Here is an 18,873-nt window from a genome sequence, read left to right on the forward strand (position 1 = left end):
AGAAGGCTGAGGCAGGAGAATCACAAGTTCAAAGCCAGCCTCAGTTACTTAGCAAGGCCCTAAGCAATTTAGCAAGATCCTGCCTCAAAATAAATAAAAGGGCTGGGATGTGGCTCAGTCATTAAGTGCCCTTGAGTTCAATCCCTGGTACCAAAAAAAAAAAAAAAAAAAAATTTATAACTTTATTTGTTTATTTTTATGTGGTGCTGAGGATCCAACCCAGGGCCTCACACGTGCAAGGCAAGTGCTGTACCACTGAACTACAACCCCAGCTCCCCCCAAAAAATATTTTTTTAATTAATAAATAAAAAGGGCTGAGAATGAAGCTTGGTGGTAAAGTGCCTCTGGATTTAATCCCCAGTATCCCCCACAAACAAAAAAAAAATTTTTTTTTTTTTTTTTAGAGAGAGTGAGAGAGGAGAGAGAGAGAGAATTTTTTTTTTAATATTTATTTTTTAGTTCTCGGCAGACACAACATCTTTGTTGGTATGTGGTGCTGAGGCTCGAACCCAGGCCGCACGCATGCAAGGCGAGCGCGCTACCGCTTGAGCCACATCCCCAGCCCCACAAAAACATTTTTTAAGAAAGAAAAGGAGGGGCTGGGGATGTGGCTCAAGTGGTAGCGCGCTCGCCTGGCATGCGTGTTGCCCCGGTTCGATCCTCCAGCACCACATACAAACAAAGATGTTGTGTCCGCCAATAACTAATAAATAAATAAATATTAAAAAAAAAAAAAAGAAAGAAAAGGAGGGGCTGGGGTTGTGACTCAATGGTAGAGCAATTGCCTAGCATGTGTGAGGCACTGGGTCTGAACCTCAGCACCACATAAAAATAAATAAGTAAAATTATAAAATATATATTTTTTAAGAAAGAAAGAAAAGGAAAAAAAAGTTGTCATAAATTACTGCCCTATCTCAACACTTCTCAAAATTTCCTAGCTACCCCAGTACTACTCTCATTTCACCTGATTTGAGGGTCATTTGGGTTGCAGAAATATCTATTGCTTAGAGAAGTGGAAAGAACTATTTCTACATTCCCTTGCAAAGGACATGACTTGTTAGTCATTTGTAAAATTCTAAATATGTAATGCATATCCCTTTTTAGCACTGAATCATGGGAAGATAAGTTTATTTTCAAATATATTGGACTACGGGCTGGGGATGTGGCTCAAGCGGTAGCGCGCTCGCCTGGCATGCGTGCGGCCCGGGTTCGATCCTCAGTACCACATACAAAGAAAGATGTTGTGTCCGCCGAGAACTAAAAAATAAATATTAAAAAATTCTCTCTCTCTCTCCTCTCTCACTCTCTTTTTAAAAAAAAAATATATTGGACTACACATTCCCTGGTCGTATAGTAGTTAGGATTTGGCCTCTCAAAGGTATTAGGCTAGAAAAAGAGAGGTTGGAACCAAATAATAATAATAGAATTATTTTACTAAGATTAAATGCAAAAGAATTCTGAAAAAAAGGACAAGCCTGATAGGGTAGTTTAAAACCTGTAGCCCCAGCAACTCAAGAAACTGAAGCAAAAGGATTATAAGTTCTAGGCCTGCCTCAATTCTTTGTGAGATTTTGCTACACAATAAAAAATTAAAAGGGAGGGGAGATGTAGCTCAGTGAGAAAGTACCCCTGGTTCAACCTCTACCCCACCCCCACCCACACACACCAAAAAAAAAGGACAAAAATACATAGGCAGTAAACTCAATGGGACAGCATACTGGTTTTGCTGGCTTGGAGTGGGACGAACAACTCATTTTGACATAGGAATCCCTTTTCTATGCTTTCCGTCAGTCTTACATCTATCTCCCAAATTCTCTGGTTTGGAGACTAAGAGGGAAGTACCTGCTCTTTTGGGTTCACATTCAATGCTGAAATACCTTTAAGAATTTAAAACTCCAAAGAAAAACTCATAATACAGGTAGAGGTCATCAAACTATAGCCAGAGGACCAAATCAGTCCTGCAGCCCAATTTTGTGAATTAAGTTTTATTGAACTTAGTCATGCCCATTCATTTATGTTTGATCTATGGCTACTTTTTGCTCCATAAGAGCAGAATTGAATAATTGAGACAAAGATTACAATGTAGATAGCCCAATATGTTTACTATCTTGCCTTTTATAGGGAAAAAAAATGCCAAACTTGTTTTAGGCAGTGATCAAGATAACATCTGAAGTTGAGGTACACAAATACTAAACAGGGTCTACATTTGGATCTCTAATGCCGCCTAGAAGTGAACCCTAGCCCTGATTTCACCAAGCAAAGGATGCCAACTAAGTTTCTGAGGATGATTTCAAATCCTTTGTAGAACTCAATAGGATGTGTGTAAATAAAGTCATTGAGAATAAGAGGGTAGGAGAAATCACCTGGAAAGGAAACTATGGAATAGGATCCCCCAACTTTGGCTAAATATATCACCATGTACATCCACCAGTTCAGTAACTTAATTTATTTTAGTTTCAAACTGGAACCAAGAACAAGTCTCAGTACAATAAATTATCCATTCCCATCCCTCCTGCTAAAGAAGAAAAAACAGGCTCCAAGAATCTTAGGTAAACCCTTCCTTTGGCAGGTCCCCTTTAACATCTGAATGGAAGGAAACAACTTCCCTAAAGGTCTACATGGATAGCTTTTGGGGGATTTAGGGAAGAGTACTCTCCAGTACTCTGTTCCTTCCCCAAGAAAAACTTCTCTACTCCTACTGTCTCACTTGACCCCACAAGGGAAAGTCTAGGCTGTGGTAGAGAATTATGGGAAGGCTAACATGAGTGGTAGTTCCTTTCTAGAAACTGGTCTTAATGGCTCCACACAATGCTTGGGCTATCCCTTAAGGGAGAGGACAGCCAAACCTTAAGGATTCCCGCGCCAAAAGGAGTATGAACAACAGAAGCCTGGAGTTGAGAAGGGGCCCTGGATTTGAGAAGAGGGGAGCATGACAATGCATTTCATCTTAGTCCATTCAGATGTTTAAGGAGCAAAATAGGGGTAACAGTTTCCCCCAACCACCCTGCAACTATGGGGAGAAGGCCACACATCACAGACCTCACCTAAACCTCACCACTCCCAAAGCCATTTCCAGGTAGATACTTTGAACTTCCAGGGTGTCAAGATTGACCCTAAACAGAAATCAGAGCAAAGGGCTGAAAAGCTGCCCTTTCACACAGTACCTTTACCTAGTGCCAGGGTCAGGCTGACCCTCACTTACATACATTGACCCACTCTGTGACTTTGCACTCCTCACACAGCACATAGCAGCACCAGTGGAAACGGCAATGGCAGCGCTCAACTCTTGTCTGCCGGAGCACATTGTGCCCACGGCCACAGCATAGACTGCCACAGCCATCCAACAGGCGGCTGGTCTTGTTGCAGGCTCGGCCCCTTGTGCCTGGGGAGCCCACTGTGGGGTCTCGCTCACAGAAGTCAGGAGATTTTTCAAAGTAGACCAGCTCTCCTGAGAGGCGTCGAGGACGCAGGCGGGGTTGGAAGGCTCCAGAATTGCGGTTGTGGGTATCAATGAAGATGGCTCGACCCAATCGCTCCCTCAATGCTGCCCCCACAGCCCGGAACTCTGGGGCCGCTCTCCAGCATGTCTTGAACTGGCAGCTGCCTGAAGTGCCGTGGCACTTACATTTCCGCTTTAGGTTTTCAGTTACCACCTAGAGCATCAGAGGGGCACAGGTGAAGGGGAGGGCAGCAAATGGAAAGAGCATGTAGACATAGGAAAGGGAAGGAAAGAGAGAACACAAGGAGGAATAAATGGAATATCAGAAGAGAAAGGGCATTTTAAAGTTAGCTAATAGCTCAATTCCCTCATCATATAATTGAACTGAAGCCATCGTATAATTGAACTAAATCACTAAGTGATTTGTTTTGTGTGGGTATGGCAGAGTGGTGGGGGGGGGCAGAATATGGTAATGGGTATTGAATCCAGGTGTGCTCTACCACTAGCCTACAAAAGCCCTTTTTATTTTATTTTGAGACAGTGTCTTGTTAAGTTACTCAGGCTGGCTTCTAACTTGTGATTCACCTGCCTAAGAGTAGCTGGGATTACAGGGATGTGCCACCACACCTGGTTGGATTTGCCCATCTTTGATCATCAACTGGTAACAGAACCAGAACTCAACTCCAGTTTTCTGGACTCTCAGTCCAGTGTTCTTTCCAGAGTAAGATTGGTAAAATGGAAAGTGTAGCCCAGAGTGCTCCTCAGGTCTTTAGGGAAGACAGCTGTAATAACAGCCACCATGTAACAAGCCAAGGACTAGGCACTGTGTGGGGTACTCTATTTGCTAGCTCAGCTTTAAAGATGTTGTGATATGGTTATCATCAGATTCTTTGTACAGATGCAAATCCAAGGCTGGGTGACTTGCTGATGGCAAATGGAGATCACCCACCACACCTCATCCTCTTACTCTGCTGGGCTTCTGGGCTTCTCACACTCTAGCCTGACCTTAATAGCAAAGGAAACCAGGATAAGGCCCACAAACATACCTGGCGTCCCACCCTGTTGTTGTGAATTCTCATCCGTGCCTGGATGTCCCGAGGACCTTCCCTGGAATCCAAAAAATCCCGAGAGAACTTCTCTCCAAAGTCCATGTCATGGTTACAGCCACCCCATTCCCATGTGTCCTGGGGGCCAGGACTGGGGCTTGAGCCTGGGACAGGGCTGGGCAGGGAGTGGGGAAAACTCTTGCCCCGGGACAGTGCCTGCAACTGCAGCAGTTTGGCCCTCAGCCGATCCTGCTCACCACTGCCCTTCCAGCCACAGCCACAGCTCACCAGCTTGCCCAGGCTGCAGGCAGTGGCAACAGCATGCATGACTCCAGCAGCCAACATGGAGAAGGAGAAAGCACTCTCACGGAAACCTGGGAATGATAAGGATTATAATGGTGGAGGTAAGGTTGACAGGCAGCTGAGAATGGGGAGGCAGGAGGAAATAAACAGCCATCTTCCAATTCCAAAATTTTCTAATTGAAACCTGACCCTGCTATATTCTAGCTGAGTGATTGGGAGAAAGTTTAACAGGACAAGAAAGGAAACAGCACAAAGCTTGTTTCCTCATCTATAAAAGCAGACTCATTGATCAAGATGCTCTCTGAGGTCCATTCTCACTCTGATTTTCAGGTGTAGATAAAAGAGCCAATCCAGAGGGAGAGACCCTTGGGGTTGGGAGATGACTAAGAGGGAGTCCCTGAGAAGATGAGAAGATGTATTCATAGAGTTCTACATCTGAAAGCCTTAGGAATTCCCCAGCCCTGCAAGAGCTGGAGTGGGGTGGGAGCAGAGTATTTTAGGGTTCTTTTGTATTCCCCTAAAGAATTATTTAAATCAGTCTTTTAATCAATCTACCCTCCATTACCCCACAGAAAACCCCAAAGCACTGGAGCTATGGAGTTACCCTTCCCTCTCCCAGATTCTAGTTGTATATTTGCCCTTCAAGACTGCCCTTTATGTTTATCATAACCTGCTATTACTCTATAAAACACTGGGAGGAGGAGAGAGGCGGGGGTGATTTTCCCTAAGGCCCTCTTAAGAGGTTGGCCTCTTTGTTATGTTTTTGGGGTCATGGAGGCTCAGGATGACAAGACTTTCCCAGGCTTAGGTAGATGTGCTCACCATTTGGGTGTCAAAGCCTTCCCCTAAGCCAGGCCCTGAGGTGAAGAAAGGGTCCCTTACTTCATTTTAGGCAGGGGCTCCCTGGAGCCCTGAGAAGATGAAAGACAGCACCCTCTTAGAGGCCAGGTCTCTCTTACACTGGGATTCAGGGCTCCCAGGCCAGTCTCCTGATCCCCCCAATCCCAACCCTCTAAGGGTGAAGCTGTTTGCACAAGTCTTGGGAATTCCCCTGCAGATGGCAGCTGCTTATTAACCCCATAGTCCCCAAAGCACTGCACCCACCCCAGGCTGAGCCCCCATGGATCTTTACTCCTCAGGGAGTAAACTTAAGCAAGGCATAGGTACTGACAATAAAATCTCCCAGATCATCCCTTCCAGACCTGGCCAGCAGTGACCTGTTCTCTGTCCCTCCAGCGTTCCTCACCTGCTCAGGTGAGTGACACCTGGGCTCCCCACAGCACAGAGGAGGGGGCTGCTCCCCAGCTTCAAAGCCATCAGGGTCTTTGTTCCCAGCTTTGGCTCCTGGGAACCCCAGCAATTAGGGGAGCAGGTTTAACCCTTAAACGGTTGGGGGCGTCACCCCACCCCCGCTGGGGACACTGGCCTGGGCTTGTCCCGGTAGAGAGGGAGGGGAAGAGAAAAATAGGGGAGGGAATAGGGGAAATTTGAGGCTTCCAGGGCTGGGGACATCTCTTGTTCACAGGTGCAACCCAGATTGAGCTGGGCAGAGGCAGGAAAGAGGGGGCCCTGGGGTAGGGAAGCAGAGACCCAGCTGCTTTGCCAGCAGCGCACAGGTGGAAATCGGGACTGCAAAGCCACGGACGGACGGGTGGCCAGACCCGGCTCAGCGCTGGGGCGGGGGGAATTCCCGAAGAGGCCCCTCCCGAAGCCATGAACCGGTCTCTTCCCGCCTCCACTCGCCTCAGCCTGCCCCCCACCCCCTAGCTTCGGCTGCTGCACGGTCCCGCCCGCCAGGCTCACCACGCTTCAGGATGGCGCTGTGGTGCGGCAGGCGGCCGCCGCCCTCGAGCGCGGAGCAGTTCCAGCGCTGGTCGCGCAGCTGGTGCTGACACTCGTGGACAGCGATATGCAGACCTTGAAGGGCGGACGCCGTCACGTCGGGGCTGCGCAGGCACAGGCCTAGCTGCCGCTTGCTCAGACCCGACAGCGTCAAGCACACGGTGTTGGCCGTCAGCGACGGCTCGCCCGGCAGTTTCAGGCCCAGAATCTCATTGCTTAGAGCCCTGGGAACAGAAAAGGCGTCTGGGATCTGTGGATCAGGCCGCACACCTCCCTCCCAATCTCCCCACGCCAGGTCAGTGCTTCTCTCGTAGTCTGGAAGACAGGGGAATCTGCTCACCTACTGCACAAGGCCAGGAATAGGAGACCCGCGAAGCCCGAGGGCGGAGGCCGCTGCCGGGGCTCCTCCAGCATGTCGAAGCCCGGAGGCTCCGGTGCGCAGATGATCAGCGCCTGCGGGACAGGGAGATTCAATGCTAGCTCTGAAATATGGTTGCTCCCCAGGGAACCGAAGGATGCCCTCCTTCGGTCTCCTAAGCCACCGGTGCCAACCTCACTGACCCTTTCACCCCTCTCCAAACCAAGCAATTAGAATCACCCCCTTGATTTCCAGAGTCCCTGAGTCTTTGGAGTGCTTGAAGAGAAAGAGTCCAGGTCACCCAACTAAGGACTCACCCGAAGGCCCCTGGAGCCCAGTCCAGTTAGACACAATGCCGGGCACACAGACACACTCACATGCAAATACAGACTTGCAAACACTTGCTCCAGGACCTCACCCACTGCTCCCTCTGCTCCCTCCTCAAGGGCCCCAAGACTGGCTTTCCCACCCTTATAGGGCTAAGGGGGTGGGATCAGGAGGGGGTTCCCCACCACCTGGGGGCGGGAGGGGGGCGTCTCCTCCAGGTGCCATCAATGGCAGGCAAGCTCCTTCAGAAAGGTCGAAGACTGGGCTCTCCACCCAGCTCTACCCCCTCCCTGCACAACAGAGAAACAGGAGAGGCTCCAGGTGCAGCCAAAGAGGAGGGAAACTTGGTGCTCCCCAGCAAGGGATGGTGTGGCAAGCTGAGTCCTCCTCTCTGTCCACCCTTTCCTAAGTAAATGCTCCCCTCCTCAGCCTGCGACCCGTCTGGTCCCCACAGGTCCCAGCCTGGGTCCCCACCCCTTTGCCTTGGCGTTCATTGCCCTCTAAATCTGGAAGCACTCCTTTATTCTCTGTCTTTATCTCTGGCAACATCTTTGGCTTTCTGCGTGTCTGTGCTCTTATGGGTGGATGCGTATCTGTCTGACTACCCGCGTGCCTGTCTGGTCCCGGGTGCGCGCCTCGTTGCCCTTCCTGCTTTCCCATGTCCGATTACCTCCAGCGGTTCGGGTGCAGAGTCCGTGACCCACACGGTTGGGTCGCCTGGGCTCCACTCGGACTGCTTAAACCGTGGGGTGACTGCCACGGGTTCTGCCCCTTCGGCAGAGCTGCATTCTTCCAGAGGCGGGCCACTCCTCTTCGCCGCTTCCCCAGCGCCGCCGCGGCCGCCGGGAGGAAGGGAGGGAGGGATAGAGGGAGTAATCGAAAGGGCTAGCGAACGAGCGAGCGAGCAAAGCACTGGGGGCTCGGGCTCTGGCTCTGCTCGAGCCGAACTGACGGGTGGCTCTGCTTGGGCTGACGAGGCTATGGCCCCTCCCCGAGCCCGGGGCATCCCCACCCCACCCCCCTTTGACTAGGGGAACGCAGCCGCTCCCCCTCTTCCCAGCGCGCACACACACCCTCTCCCCCGACGCCTGGGTTCACGCTTGGTCCTCCTGAAAGAGGAGGTGGCGGAGTTTCTTTCACCTGCTCTGGGGTCACTAAGGACGTATAGGGAGGGTGCCTGGCTCAGATTAGGGAGCCAGGACCCAGCCCAAGTGACCAAATCTTTCATTTCTCTTTGCCTCAGTTTCTCCCACCGACAGTGGGATGGGTGGACAGCTCTTTGACAAGGGGAGGAGGGAGTTGGATTATCTTCTCCTTCAGGCGTTTGACAGTCACTTATAGAACCCACAATGTGAGCACACAGCAGGGCACTCAGTACCTGCAGAAAAAGCCAATGAGACCAAGTGGCTTGGCTCCTGCACACCTCCCAACCCTACCCCAACCCCCTGGGAGAATTTGACCCTAGTCAAAAGATTCAGGTAGCCCCAAAGATCTGTATCTTGAGCCTATGCTTGTCTTCCTCCTTAGGCATACCTGCCCAAAGAGGCCTCCTATCATTCATGGATTCCTGGCTTTGCACTTGGGAGGACTGTATTCCTGCTCCAGGCTCCTAGACTTGCTTCACATGGGCTGAGGAGTGCTTCAGAATCCCAAATTGAGCCTAGCTCAGGGAGAGCCGGGAAGTAATCTGGTCTTGGGGTGCACAAGCGATACAAAATGCCTTAGGTAGCTCCAGCGGCAGCGAAGGGGTTAGGCGCTGCCGCACTCCCGCCTGACTCACCCTAGTAGCTCTAACCACTGCGGACTATTTTTGCCAGAGAGGGGCCCCAGGCTTCCCAACCGCCCCCAGCCCCTGCCAGACCACAGCCTAAGGCACTGCTGGCCCTGTGCACTCAAGCGCATTGACTCAGAGACCAGCCCCCCCCCCCCACCAAGTAAGCAGAAGGACAGAGATGATACCCACAGCCACAATCACCTCTTCCTTGGTGGTGGCAACAGCTCTGCTGGGCAGCCAGCCTGGAGTCTGTGCTGTGGCAGGTCCTGCCTTGTGCTGAAGGGGGCACTCCTGGCTAAGGGGCATAGCAGTCTGAGAGAAATCAGGAACTTAAATCTACTGGGATGTTTACTGGGCACATACTGAACAGTCTGGGGAGGTAAGTGCCATAGTTCCTGACATTGGACAGCACGGACCACAAATGGTTGCTTTTCTTTTATTCCCCATCTCTGGGGTGGGGAGAAGAAGGCCAAGAACTCCTGAACAGCCTTCCTATTTATAGGATGTGATCCAAACACGTGTGACTGTTGAGGTCACCAGAATCTGAAAGCCCTGTCTTATAGCTTTCATCCTTACACTTGGATTCAGTGATTCCTACCAGTGTCCTCATCCTTTTTCCTCATGTCAGCCTGGGATTCCAACCAGGTCCCTGGAAGAGGAGAAAATGAAGTTTCCTATGCCCCTTTTCTCCATGGGGACCTCATACACATTTGTATTTCTTCATGAGTCTCTGGTCTCCCTCAAGTTTTGGATTTTGTCCAGTTTTAGTTTGTTTTTGTTTTTGCCTTTGATTCTATCCTCAGACTCCAGGCAGGTGACAAGATGGGGCCGGGGACAGAACTATTGCCATAAGTTTCAACATCTCAGTGATTGGGTGGCTGTCCAAGCTGGATGTTTCAAATCCAAGGATGCATATGCCTGCTCCCTCTCCTCAGTGAAGCCTAGCTCTGGGATAGGAGGCCACAATCAGGCTGACTGGGTGGCCTGAGCTGGCCCACAGTGCCCTCAGCCCGACCGGCTGGCCTGAGCACTGACCCACAGGCAGCTAGAGGGCGGTGGGACAGGCGGGGCCTGGAGAGGGCTGCGGGTGCACACCCATTGCCTAATACCCGAAGCACGCGGCCAGCTCCAGGAAAGGGGAGGGGCAGGAACCAGAGAGACCTTGACTAGGGTTGGGGCTATGACAGGAGGGGGCAAATGGGGGGCTGTCATCACTGCAGCAAGGGAGTGGGAGCAAGCTGGTCCCCATTCCTCTCAATGAGAAGAATAAAGGGCTGCTCTTCCATTCATGAGGATGGAGGGTGTAACAGAACAATGTGGGAAGAACACTGGGGCCCTGGAGGGCGGGGGTCAAAGAAAAAAGTGGGGGCCCCTGGAGATTGGGGGAATCAAGTAACTGAGGCGGTGGCTAAACCCAGTCACAGCCTCGGAAACCTCCTCCTCCTCCTCCCCTCATGTTTGCCTTGGCCCGGGGTCTTGGGTGACTCATCTGTTGCTAAGCCGCTGATAGGGGCGGCCAGGCCGGGGGAACCCAAATTATAGGCCCGGGAGGGATGGATGTGCTCGCTGCTCGTGGTGGTGAGCTCAGCTGTGCTGCCTACCCTCCACCTCACACACATTCTGCTGCAGCACCACAGGCTACCACCTGGAGGCACCAAAGTACCCACAGCCAGATTCTGGTGGTCTCTGGGGAAGCCCCCCAACATTTGGCAGTTGGCCCCAACAAATCTTCAGGATTACCCTAGAGAGAATTTTGCTCCCTTTTCTACACGGGGCTGATGGATGGGCTGCACCTTTCCAGCCTAAGAAGCAGTTGCTTCAAAGGAAGTAGACTCCTCTGTCCACAAAACTCCCTGATTCCCTTCTTCCTCCCCAGATCCCAAGGTCAAAACAAGGCTCCTCTCCCTCCAACATCTCTCCCCATCCTTATTCCAGGAGGGTAGTTTTCTCCTGATTTTCCATTTCAAGCTTTTTTTGGGGGGAGGAGGGTGTACTGGGGATTGAACTTAGGGGCCCTAGACCACTGAGCCACATCCCTAGCCCTATTTTTGCATTTTATTAGAGACAGGGTCTCACTGAGTTGCTTAGCACCTCACTAAATTGCTGAGACTGGCTTTTAACTCGTGATCCTCCTGCCTCCACCTCCTGAGCCACAGGGATTACAGGCGTGCACCTCCATGCCTGGTTCATTTCAAGCTTTTATATCTGTGGTTGGGTGGGGAATATGGCTCAGTGACAGTGTTTATCTAGAATGCTTGAGGCTCTGGATTTAATCTCCAGTGCATGCGTGCACACACACACACACACACACACACAATGTTATCTGTGGTCAAAGATGATACAGAGGGAAAAATAAGGCAGGGTAAAGGAGATTGGTGATGGGATTCTATTTTATATAAGGGGACAGATGAGGAAGTGAAGGAACAAAGGCATAGAGATATCTAAGGAAGGGCATTCCAGAAGACAGAAAAACAGGTGTACAGACCCTGAAAAAGTAGCATTCTTGGTATTTTCAAATAATCAGCAAAGAGGTCAGTATGGCTAAGGGGGAGGAATACATAAGGGAGACAATGGTAGGCAACAAAGTTGGAGTACTAGGAAGGAACAGGGTTAAATCACCTGAGGCCTTGTAGACCACTGTAAAGATTTTGGCTTGATTCAAGTGAGATGAGGAATGACTGGAAAACTTCTAGCTGGGTAATGAACTTATTTGACTTCCTTTTTAGAAAGGATGGCCTCTTGTGTTATATGGAGAACAGACTGTGGGGAAGAGCGTAGAAGCAAGGAGTCAAATAGGAGGCTATTACAGGAATGCAAGCAAGAGTTGATGGTGGCTCCTATTAGCATGTAGCAGTAGAGTAGTGAGATTGGATAAGAGTCTACCTATTGAAGATTGAGGGACAGAATTTGCTGATGGCTTAACTCAGAGTATAAAGCAGATTGAGTCAAGGATGACTCCAAGATTTTTGTGTTGAGCAACTGAAACAAAGGAGTTGCCATTTACTGAGATGGAAATGACTAAAGAAAGAGCAAGTTAGGGCAATGGAGGAATCAAGAGTTCAGTTTGCACAGGTATATTTTGAGATGCTATTTAAGTGTTAGATGTGTAAGTTCATATTTCAGGAATAGAGATATAAATTAGGAAGCATAAGACTGGAAAGTTTACCAAGGGAATTCATGAAGACAGAAAAGAAGGTCAATTAAACCTGGGTATGCTCCAGTGTTTAGAAATTCAGTAAACAAGGAGCATCCAGGTAAGGAGACTGAAAGGGAAGATGCCATTGAGATAGGAATAGTATTTCAAAACCAAATGACAGGAAGGAAGAAGGAAGTGACTGGGTGCAGTGGCACACACCTGTAATCTCAGCCGCTCAGGAAACTGAGGCAGGAGGGTCATGAGTTCAAAGCAAGCCTCAGCAACTCACCAAGACCCTGAGCAACTCAATGAGACCCTGTCTCTAAATAAAATATAAAAAGGGCCGGGGATGTGGTTGAGTGGTAAAGCATCTGTGGGTTTAATCCCAGGTACAAAGAAGAAGAAGAAGAAGAACAACAACAACAACAACAACAACAACTAGTAGTAGTAGTAGTTGTGGTGGTTGTTGTTGAGCAGTGTCTGCTGTTCCAGGATGGCTAACTAGGATAAGAACTAAGAATTGGCTATTAGGTAGAGCAATACAGATTTTCATTAATGGTTTTTATAAAGAAGTATAGTGAGTTGAAAGGTATGATTGGAGCTGGGGGCAGTAGCACATACCTGTAATTCCAGCTCCTCTGGAGGCTGAGGTAGGATGATCACAAGTTCAAGGCCAGCTCAGGCAATTTAGTGAGATCCTGTTTCAACAAACAAACAAAATAAATAAACAAAAAAGGGCTGGGGATGTATCTCAGTGGTTAATAGCCCTGGGTTCAATCACTAATACCTAAAAAGAAGAAGATAAATTTTTAAAAAGAGACCTTCTAAGGGGCTATCAGTGTGGTTCAGTGGTTAGAGCACTTGCCTAGTATGCATGAGGCCCTGAGTTTCATCCCTAGCACTGCAAAGATGTAATTTGAGTAGAAAGAAAATAAATTGATGCTAGAAATAAAATAAAATTTTCAAGTTTTGTGGTAAAAGAAGAGGTATGGGGCAATCTTGGACAATAATGTAGATCAAACAAAGCATTTGAATTTTTCAGATGGAAGATATTACAGCATGTTTGCATGTTGATAGATGTGTTCCAAAAGAGAGATAAATTGATGATGTAAGAAAGAAAGATGGGGGCTGAGGTTGTGGCTCAGTGGTAGAGTGCTCGCCTAGCATGTGTGAGGCACTGGGTTTGATCCTCAGCACCACATTAAAAAAAAATAAAATAAAGGTATTGTGTCCATCTACAACTTAAAAAAATTTAAAAAGAAAGAGGGGACAATTGATAAAATATTATTTGATCAAAATAGTAATTTAAGCAGACCATATACCATGTGACTCAGACCTAGGGCCTTTCCCCTCTTTCCTCCATCCTCCTGGGAAATGGAGGAACAAGAAAGAACATAAGCTTTGAGTCAAAATGGTTTGGGCTTTAATATGGCTGTATTGCTGATCACTTATTAGTTGTGACCTTGTACAACTGCCTCACTTATTGGTCCTCTGTAAAATGGGAGAGAGGAGAGAGGTAAAAGAAGAGATTTTTCTTTCCCTCCAGGAGCCATCTCTGAGTGACATTGAGGCATGATAACCAAGCTGGCAGTGCCCCCTATGCCCCACACAGGGAACAGCACCACTTCTTCAACAGAAAACCATGATGGCCATGAAGTTGAATTGAAGTCCCTGGGAGAGAAAAGTGTACTATTGTTAAGATGATCTTGGGCACTCAAAGCACCAATGTGTGGTGAGAGCAGAAAGAACCAGAATTTTAGGAGAAGACAGTAACTTGGTAGCAAAATCCAGAGAGAAGCAAACACATAGAGGCCAAATTTCCTAATCTAGGTTCAGTTCAGTCAGCAGCCTTTTCCTTCCTAGTCCTCCCTTACCTTACACTTACTCTATTGCCCATCCTGTCTTTTTCTTTTTCTGTTACTTTTTTCTCAGTATTGGGGGTTTAACTCAATAACATTCCACGAACTACACCCCCAGCCCTTTTTATTTTTTATTTTGAGAAAGGGGGGTCTCACTAAATTGCCTCTTGCCTCAGCCTCACCAGCAGCTGGGATTACTGGCATGTGCAGCCTCCATGGCTGGCTCCACTGCCCACACTTTCTGATCCTAGTCATCAAAGACTCAGTCATTCAGGCCTGGTTCATCTTCATACCCACTTCATTGTAGGTTCAGCTCTCTCCCCCAGTGATATGCACAGGTTGACACATACCACAAGGTGACACACTGTAGGATGACACAAGATACACAGGGTGACTGTGACACATCCACACATATGTAATCTTCCATGCACACACTCATCCACCCACCTTCCAACAGTACCAGACACTCTGCATCCCTTAGTCAAGCTTCTGGGTTTCTCCTATCATAGCTGCCACCTCCTTCCTGACACACTGCCCCAGGCAGCAACTGTAACCAAAAAAAAAAAAAAAAAACCCTGATGATCTCTTCTGACTTGAGTCCAAAATTCTTCGGAAAGAGTTCCTAACCTCACTCCTCAGAACTAGGAGTTTCTGAATATACCAATACACAGGAGCATGCACCTTCAGAACACTGTACATTTTCACTTGCACACACAGCCACTTGTGCTTTCCTCTGGCTCACATGTGCAACCTGCTGCTGCTTCAGGTTTCTCTCCACCGCCAGGCTCTGTTTGGTCAGTCCACCCCTATCCTAACCTCGGGATTTCCCTGACCACAGCTCCACCCACGTCTCTGTCTCCCCCTTTTCCTTCTCTGTCCAGCCGTTGGGGGTTCCTGGGTGGGAAAGCATCTCCCTAGTCTCTGGCCAGAACCACAGGTTTCCTTCCTTCCACCACTCAGGATGGGGGAGAGAAGGGACACCAGTGGGGTCAGGGTGACGTCGAGGGAACAGCCCCATCGCGCTTGGCGAGGCGGTCTGGGCTCCTGGGGGATTCTCCCCAAGCGCATTGTCCCCGCGCCCCCTGGCGGATGCTGGTCCCCGACGGGCTCCAGACGCGAAGAGTAGTGAGGCAGGCGCGCGCGTGGGAGGGCGTCCCAAGGGGAGGGGTCGGCGGCCAGTGCAGGCCTGGAGGCGGGGGCCACCGGGCAGGGGGCGGGGGGCTAAGCCTCGACGGTCAGCCCGTCAGTTCTTTGCTCAGACCGGAGGGAGCCACGGCCCCGCTCGCTGCCCATTGTCTGCGCCCCTGACTGGTGCGCCCTGGTGCCACAGTGCAGCCTGGCTGGGCAGCCTTCTCTCGCCACTCCAGCCAGCGCCGCAAGTATAAGAGGCGGTGCCGCCCTCCGTGGCCGCCTCAGCCCACCAGCCGGGACCACAAGCCATGCTGCCCGCCGACCGCCTCCGGGGTTGTTAAAGCCAGACTGCAAACTCTCGCCACCGCCGCCACCGCCGCGTCCGGTCCCACCGTCGCGGGCAGCAGCCAAAGCCGCCGCAACTGCAGCACAGAGGCCAGGCCAGGCAGGCCATGGGGCGCTGGGCGCTGCTGCCCAGCTGGGTTTCTGCTACTCTGCTACTGGTGCTGGCCGCTCTGCCCGCTGCCCTAGCCGCCAACAGCAGTGGCCGATGGTGGTAAGTGAGCTGGTGTCGGGTGGTGGCCTCTTGTTCTGGGGGACAGAGCCAGGGGCCAACCCTCCAGCTTCTATGCTCTGGGACCCCTCAGTCCACAGACATTGCCCCATCTCTGACTTCCTTCTGCCACACCAAAGGTTGCTCTAGCCCAGAGTTGCACCAGAAACTCCATTCCATTTCCTTTCCTTTTTTTTTTTTTTTTTTTTTGTTTTTTTTTTTTGTTTTTTTTTAGGGATCAGGGCCTCGGGCATGCTTCAGCAATGGGTCTACCATTGACCTGTATCATCAGCCCCAGAGATTCCATTTCTGATGAAGTGGGATCAATGATCTGCCGGCAGAGGCCCACCATAACCCAGTCGGGGAGCCCACTCCCATCTAGGATTGTCATTCCCTTTTGAGCCCCAGTCTTAACCTCATACTCTGCACCACAGATTTCCAAAGATCAGAAGTAAAGAACCAGGTGTTCACTTAGAAAGGAGGCCAGAAAAGGGTAGGACTCCTGGGCATTTCACCCCTAGGCAAGAACTGCAGGTCAGGATTTCTTCCCTGGTACTGATCAGAAGGAGGCTGGGAAAGCCCAGGTACTCTTGCAGTCTCCATGTTCCCCATGACTCTTCTGTGCAGTCCCTGGACCCAGGACTCTGAGAATCCCCTAGGACTACTAGACACCCAAAAGTCTGGATACCCAGTTCTTTCATACTAGTAAGTCTGGGAGCACAAAGACATTACCTTATAATTGATCTCCCCCGAACTCTCCTGGTACATATTCCCAAAGGTCAGGTGCATGCTCCTGTGTATTGATATGTTCAGAAAATCCTAGTTCTGAGGAGTGAGGTTAGGAACTCTTCTTTATGATTAGAGTGCAGGTCCCCTTCCCCAGTCTGAGCTCCCATTGTGTGTCCCACCAGGGGTATCGTGAACATAGCCTCCTCTACGAACTTGCTAACCGACTCCAAGAGTCTGCAGCTGGTGCTCGAGCCCAGTCTGCAATTGCTGAGCCGCAAGCAGCGGCGGTTGATCCGCCAGAACCCGGGGATCCTGCACAGCGTGAGCGGTGGGCTGCAGAGCGCAGTCCGGGAGTGCAAGTGGCAGTTCCGGAACCGCCGCTGGAACTGCCCCACTGCTCCGGGGCCCCACCTCTTCGGCAAGATCGTCAACCGAGGTGAGTACCCAGGAAGTCGACGCTTCCGGGACCAGGGGAAATAAAGGGCATAGGCCGGTGAACGCAGGGAAGATGTCCCAGGCACTGCAGGGTCACACAATCAACCCACCTAACTGCTTCTTGCAGAGCGCCAGTTCCAGGCCAGACTCTACCAGGCGCTTTCCAGCTGTATATTTTGGGCACCAAGCTTAACTTTTCTGAGCCACTGACCAAAAGAAAATGAATTCCAGGTTGTGCACACTGGATGACGGTCGCTTTCCTCAATCTATCGAAGTTCCTGGGAAGCTGGGGTCTGCCCGCGTTGTCTTGCTTCATACTTAGGAAAGTTTGCTACGTCAAAAGCTGCGTAGATTGTTTGGGCTGCGTAGAAATCTTGACAATGCAAAGTTCTTCCGCTCCTCTCTTGTTTTTCTGTCTGGTGCTGCCCCACTTCCTCTCTAAAGCCGAAAAGTGTTCTGAAGAGTCTCCGTAAACCGTGACTACCAGAGTGTTGGTGGGTTCGTGCCCACGCACCTGTTTTCTCTGTGAGACCTAGAAATAAGGTTTCCAACACTACCGCTAGTCTAGCCCTCAGGACTCCAAGGGTGGAATCCGGGCGTGGGACTCCAAGGTTCCAAGCCCTCCAAGGAGGGCGCTGGCCAGACCACAAGCGCCTTCTCTTGATTCTTACTCTCTTCACCCCTAGGCTGTAGGGAAACAGCGTTTATCTTCGCCATCACCTCTGCCGGGGTCACCCATTCGGTGGCGCGCTCCTGCTCAGAGGGCTCCATCGAGTCTTGTACATGCGACTATCGGCGGCGCGGTCCTGGAGGCCCCGATTGGCATTGGGGGGGCTGCAGTGACAACATTGATTTCGGCCGCCTCTTCGGTCGGGAGTTCGTGGACTCTGGGGAGAAGGGGCGGGACCTGCGCTTCCTCATGAACCTTCATAACAACGAGGCGGGTCGCGCGGTGAGTAGACCTGAGATGCTCAGCACCCGAAGCTGAGTGACCAGGCTAACCTCGGGCTCAGAAAGTAAGAGTCGGTAGTAAGATGAGAACTCCAGGGGTGGGCGTCCTGAGGGAAGCAGGAGATTTGGAAAAAAGCCAAAAAAGAGAGAGTGGCTGAAGCAAAGGAATTTCTGGGTTGAGAGCAGATAGAACGGAAGAAGATACAAGTTATACAACACATAGAATGGATTGCCTATGGCCCCTCCTTTGCAGAGATTAAAAAAAAAAAAAAAACAGGGTAGAGAGGCCGAGAGTGACTCGCTGGTGCAGCTGAGTTTGGCCAAGTGTCCAAATCTCAGAGGGACATTTCGCGCCTTCTCCTGGGTTCCGCTAGGACTTTGCTGAGGTCCCGTCCGCGTCCGGGAGGGGGCGGTATCTGGAATAAGGGCTCTGACTGACAATGCCTTGGGACATCTTTTTTTTCCTTCTTCCCCCCCCCCGCCCCCCACCCCCCACCCCAGACAGTGTTCTCTGAGATGCGTCAGGAGTGCAAGTGCCATGGGATGTCTGGTTCATGCACGGTGCGCACCTGCTGGATGCGGCTACCCACGCTGCGTGCGGTGGGCGACGTGCTGCGCGACCGCTTCGACGGCGCATCGCGTGTACTCTACGGCAACCGCGGTAGCAACCGCGCTTCACGGGCGGAGCTACTGCGCCTAGAGCCCGAAGACCCTGCGCACAAGCCTCCTTCCCCTCACGACCTCGTCTACTTCGAGAAATCACCCAACTTCTGCACATACAGTGGACGCCTTGGTACAGCAGGCACTGCAGGGCGCTCCTGCAACAGTTCATCACCGGCGCTGGACGGTTGCGAGCTGCTTTGCTGTGGCCGGGGCCACCGCACACGCACGCAGCGCGTCACCGAGCGCTGCAACTGCACCTTCCACTGGTGCTGCCACGTCAGCTGCCGCAACTGCACTCACACGCGCGTACTGCACGAGTGTCTGTGA

The 18,873-nt window shown here is 50.7% G+C and overlaps 2 protein-coding genes across 7 annotated transcripts; one reads left to right on the forward strand and one right to left on the reverse strand.

Moving 5' to 3' along the window:
• Positions 1–2,425: 2,425 nt before the first annotated feature.
• On the reverse strand, positions 2,426–17,359 carry WNT10B (Wnt family member 10B). 6 transcript variants are annotated; one of them, XM_081310091.1, is made up of 9 exons: positions 16,501–17,359; positions 12,847–12,923; positions 9,688–9,738; positions 9,279–9,384; positions 7,986–8,693; positions 6,971–7,083; positions 6,592–6,854; positions 4,486–4,859; positions 2,426–3,653 (listed from the first exon to the last, which is right to left on the reverse strand). In XM_081310091.1, exons 5-9 carry the CDS (start codon positions 8,319–8,321, stop codon positions 3,195–3,197), a joined length of 1,545 nt encoding a protein of 514 aa, XP_081166217.1. In that variant the 5' UTR covers positions 8,322–8,693; positions 9,279–9,384; positions 9,688–9,738; positions 12,847–12,923; positions 16,501–17,359; the 3' UTR covers positions 2,426–3,194. The 6 variants fall into 6 exon arrangements, with proteins under 6 accessions (XP_081166217.1, XP_081166216.1, XP_081166218.1 ...); XM_081310090.1 differs by lacking the exon at positions 9,688–9,738; XM_081310092.1 differs by lacking the exon at positions 9,279–9,384.
• On the forward strand, positions 15,668–18,873 carry WNT1 (Wnt family member 1; the record flags this gene model as incomplete). Its single annotated transcript, XM_081310102.1, has 4 exons — positions 15,668–15,771; positions 16,680–16,933; positions 17,619–17,884; positions 18,385–18,873. The coding sequence occupies 4 exons, from the start codon at positions 15,668–15,670 to the stop codon at positions 18,871–18,873; spliced, it is 1,113 nt and encodes a 370-aa protein (XP_081166228.1).

Source organism: Spermophilus citellus (assembly GCF_964194105.1).
Source record: "Spermophilus citellus genome assembly, chromosome: 10".
NCBI classification, from domain to species: Eukaryota; Metazoa; Chordata; class Mammalia; order Rodentia; family Sciuridae; genus Spermophilus; species Spermophilus citellus.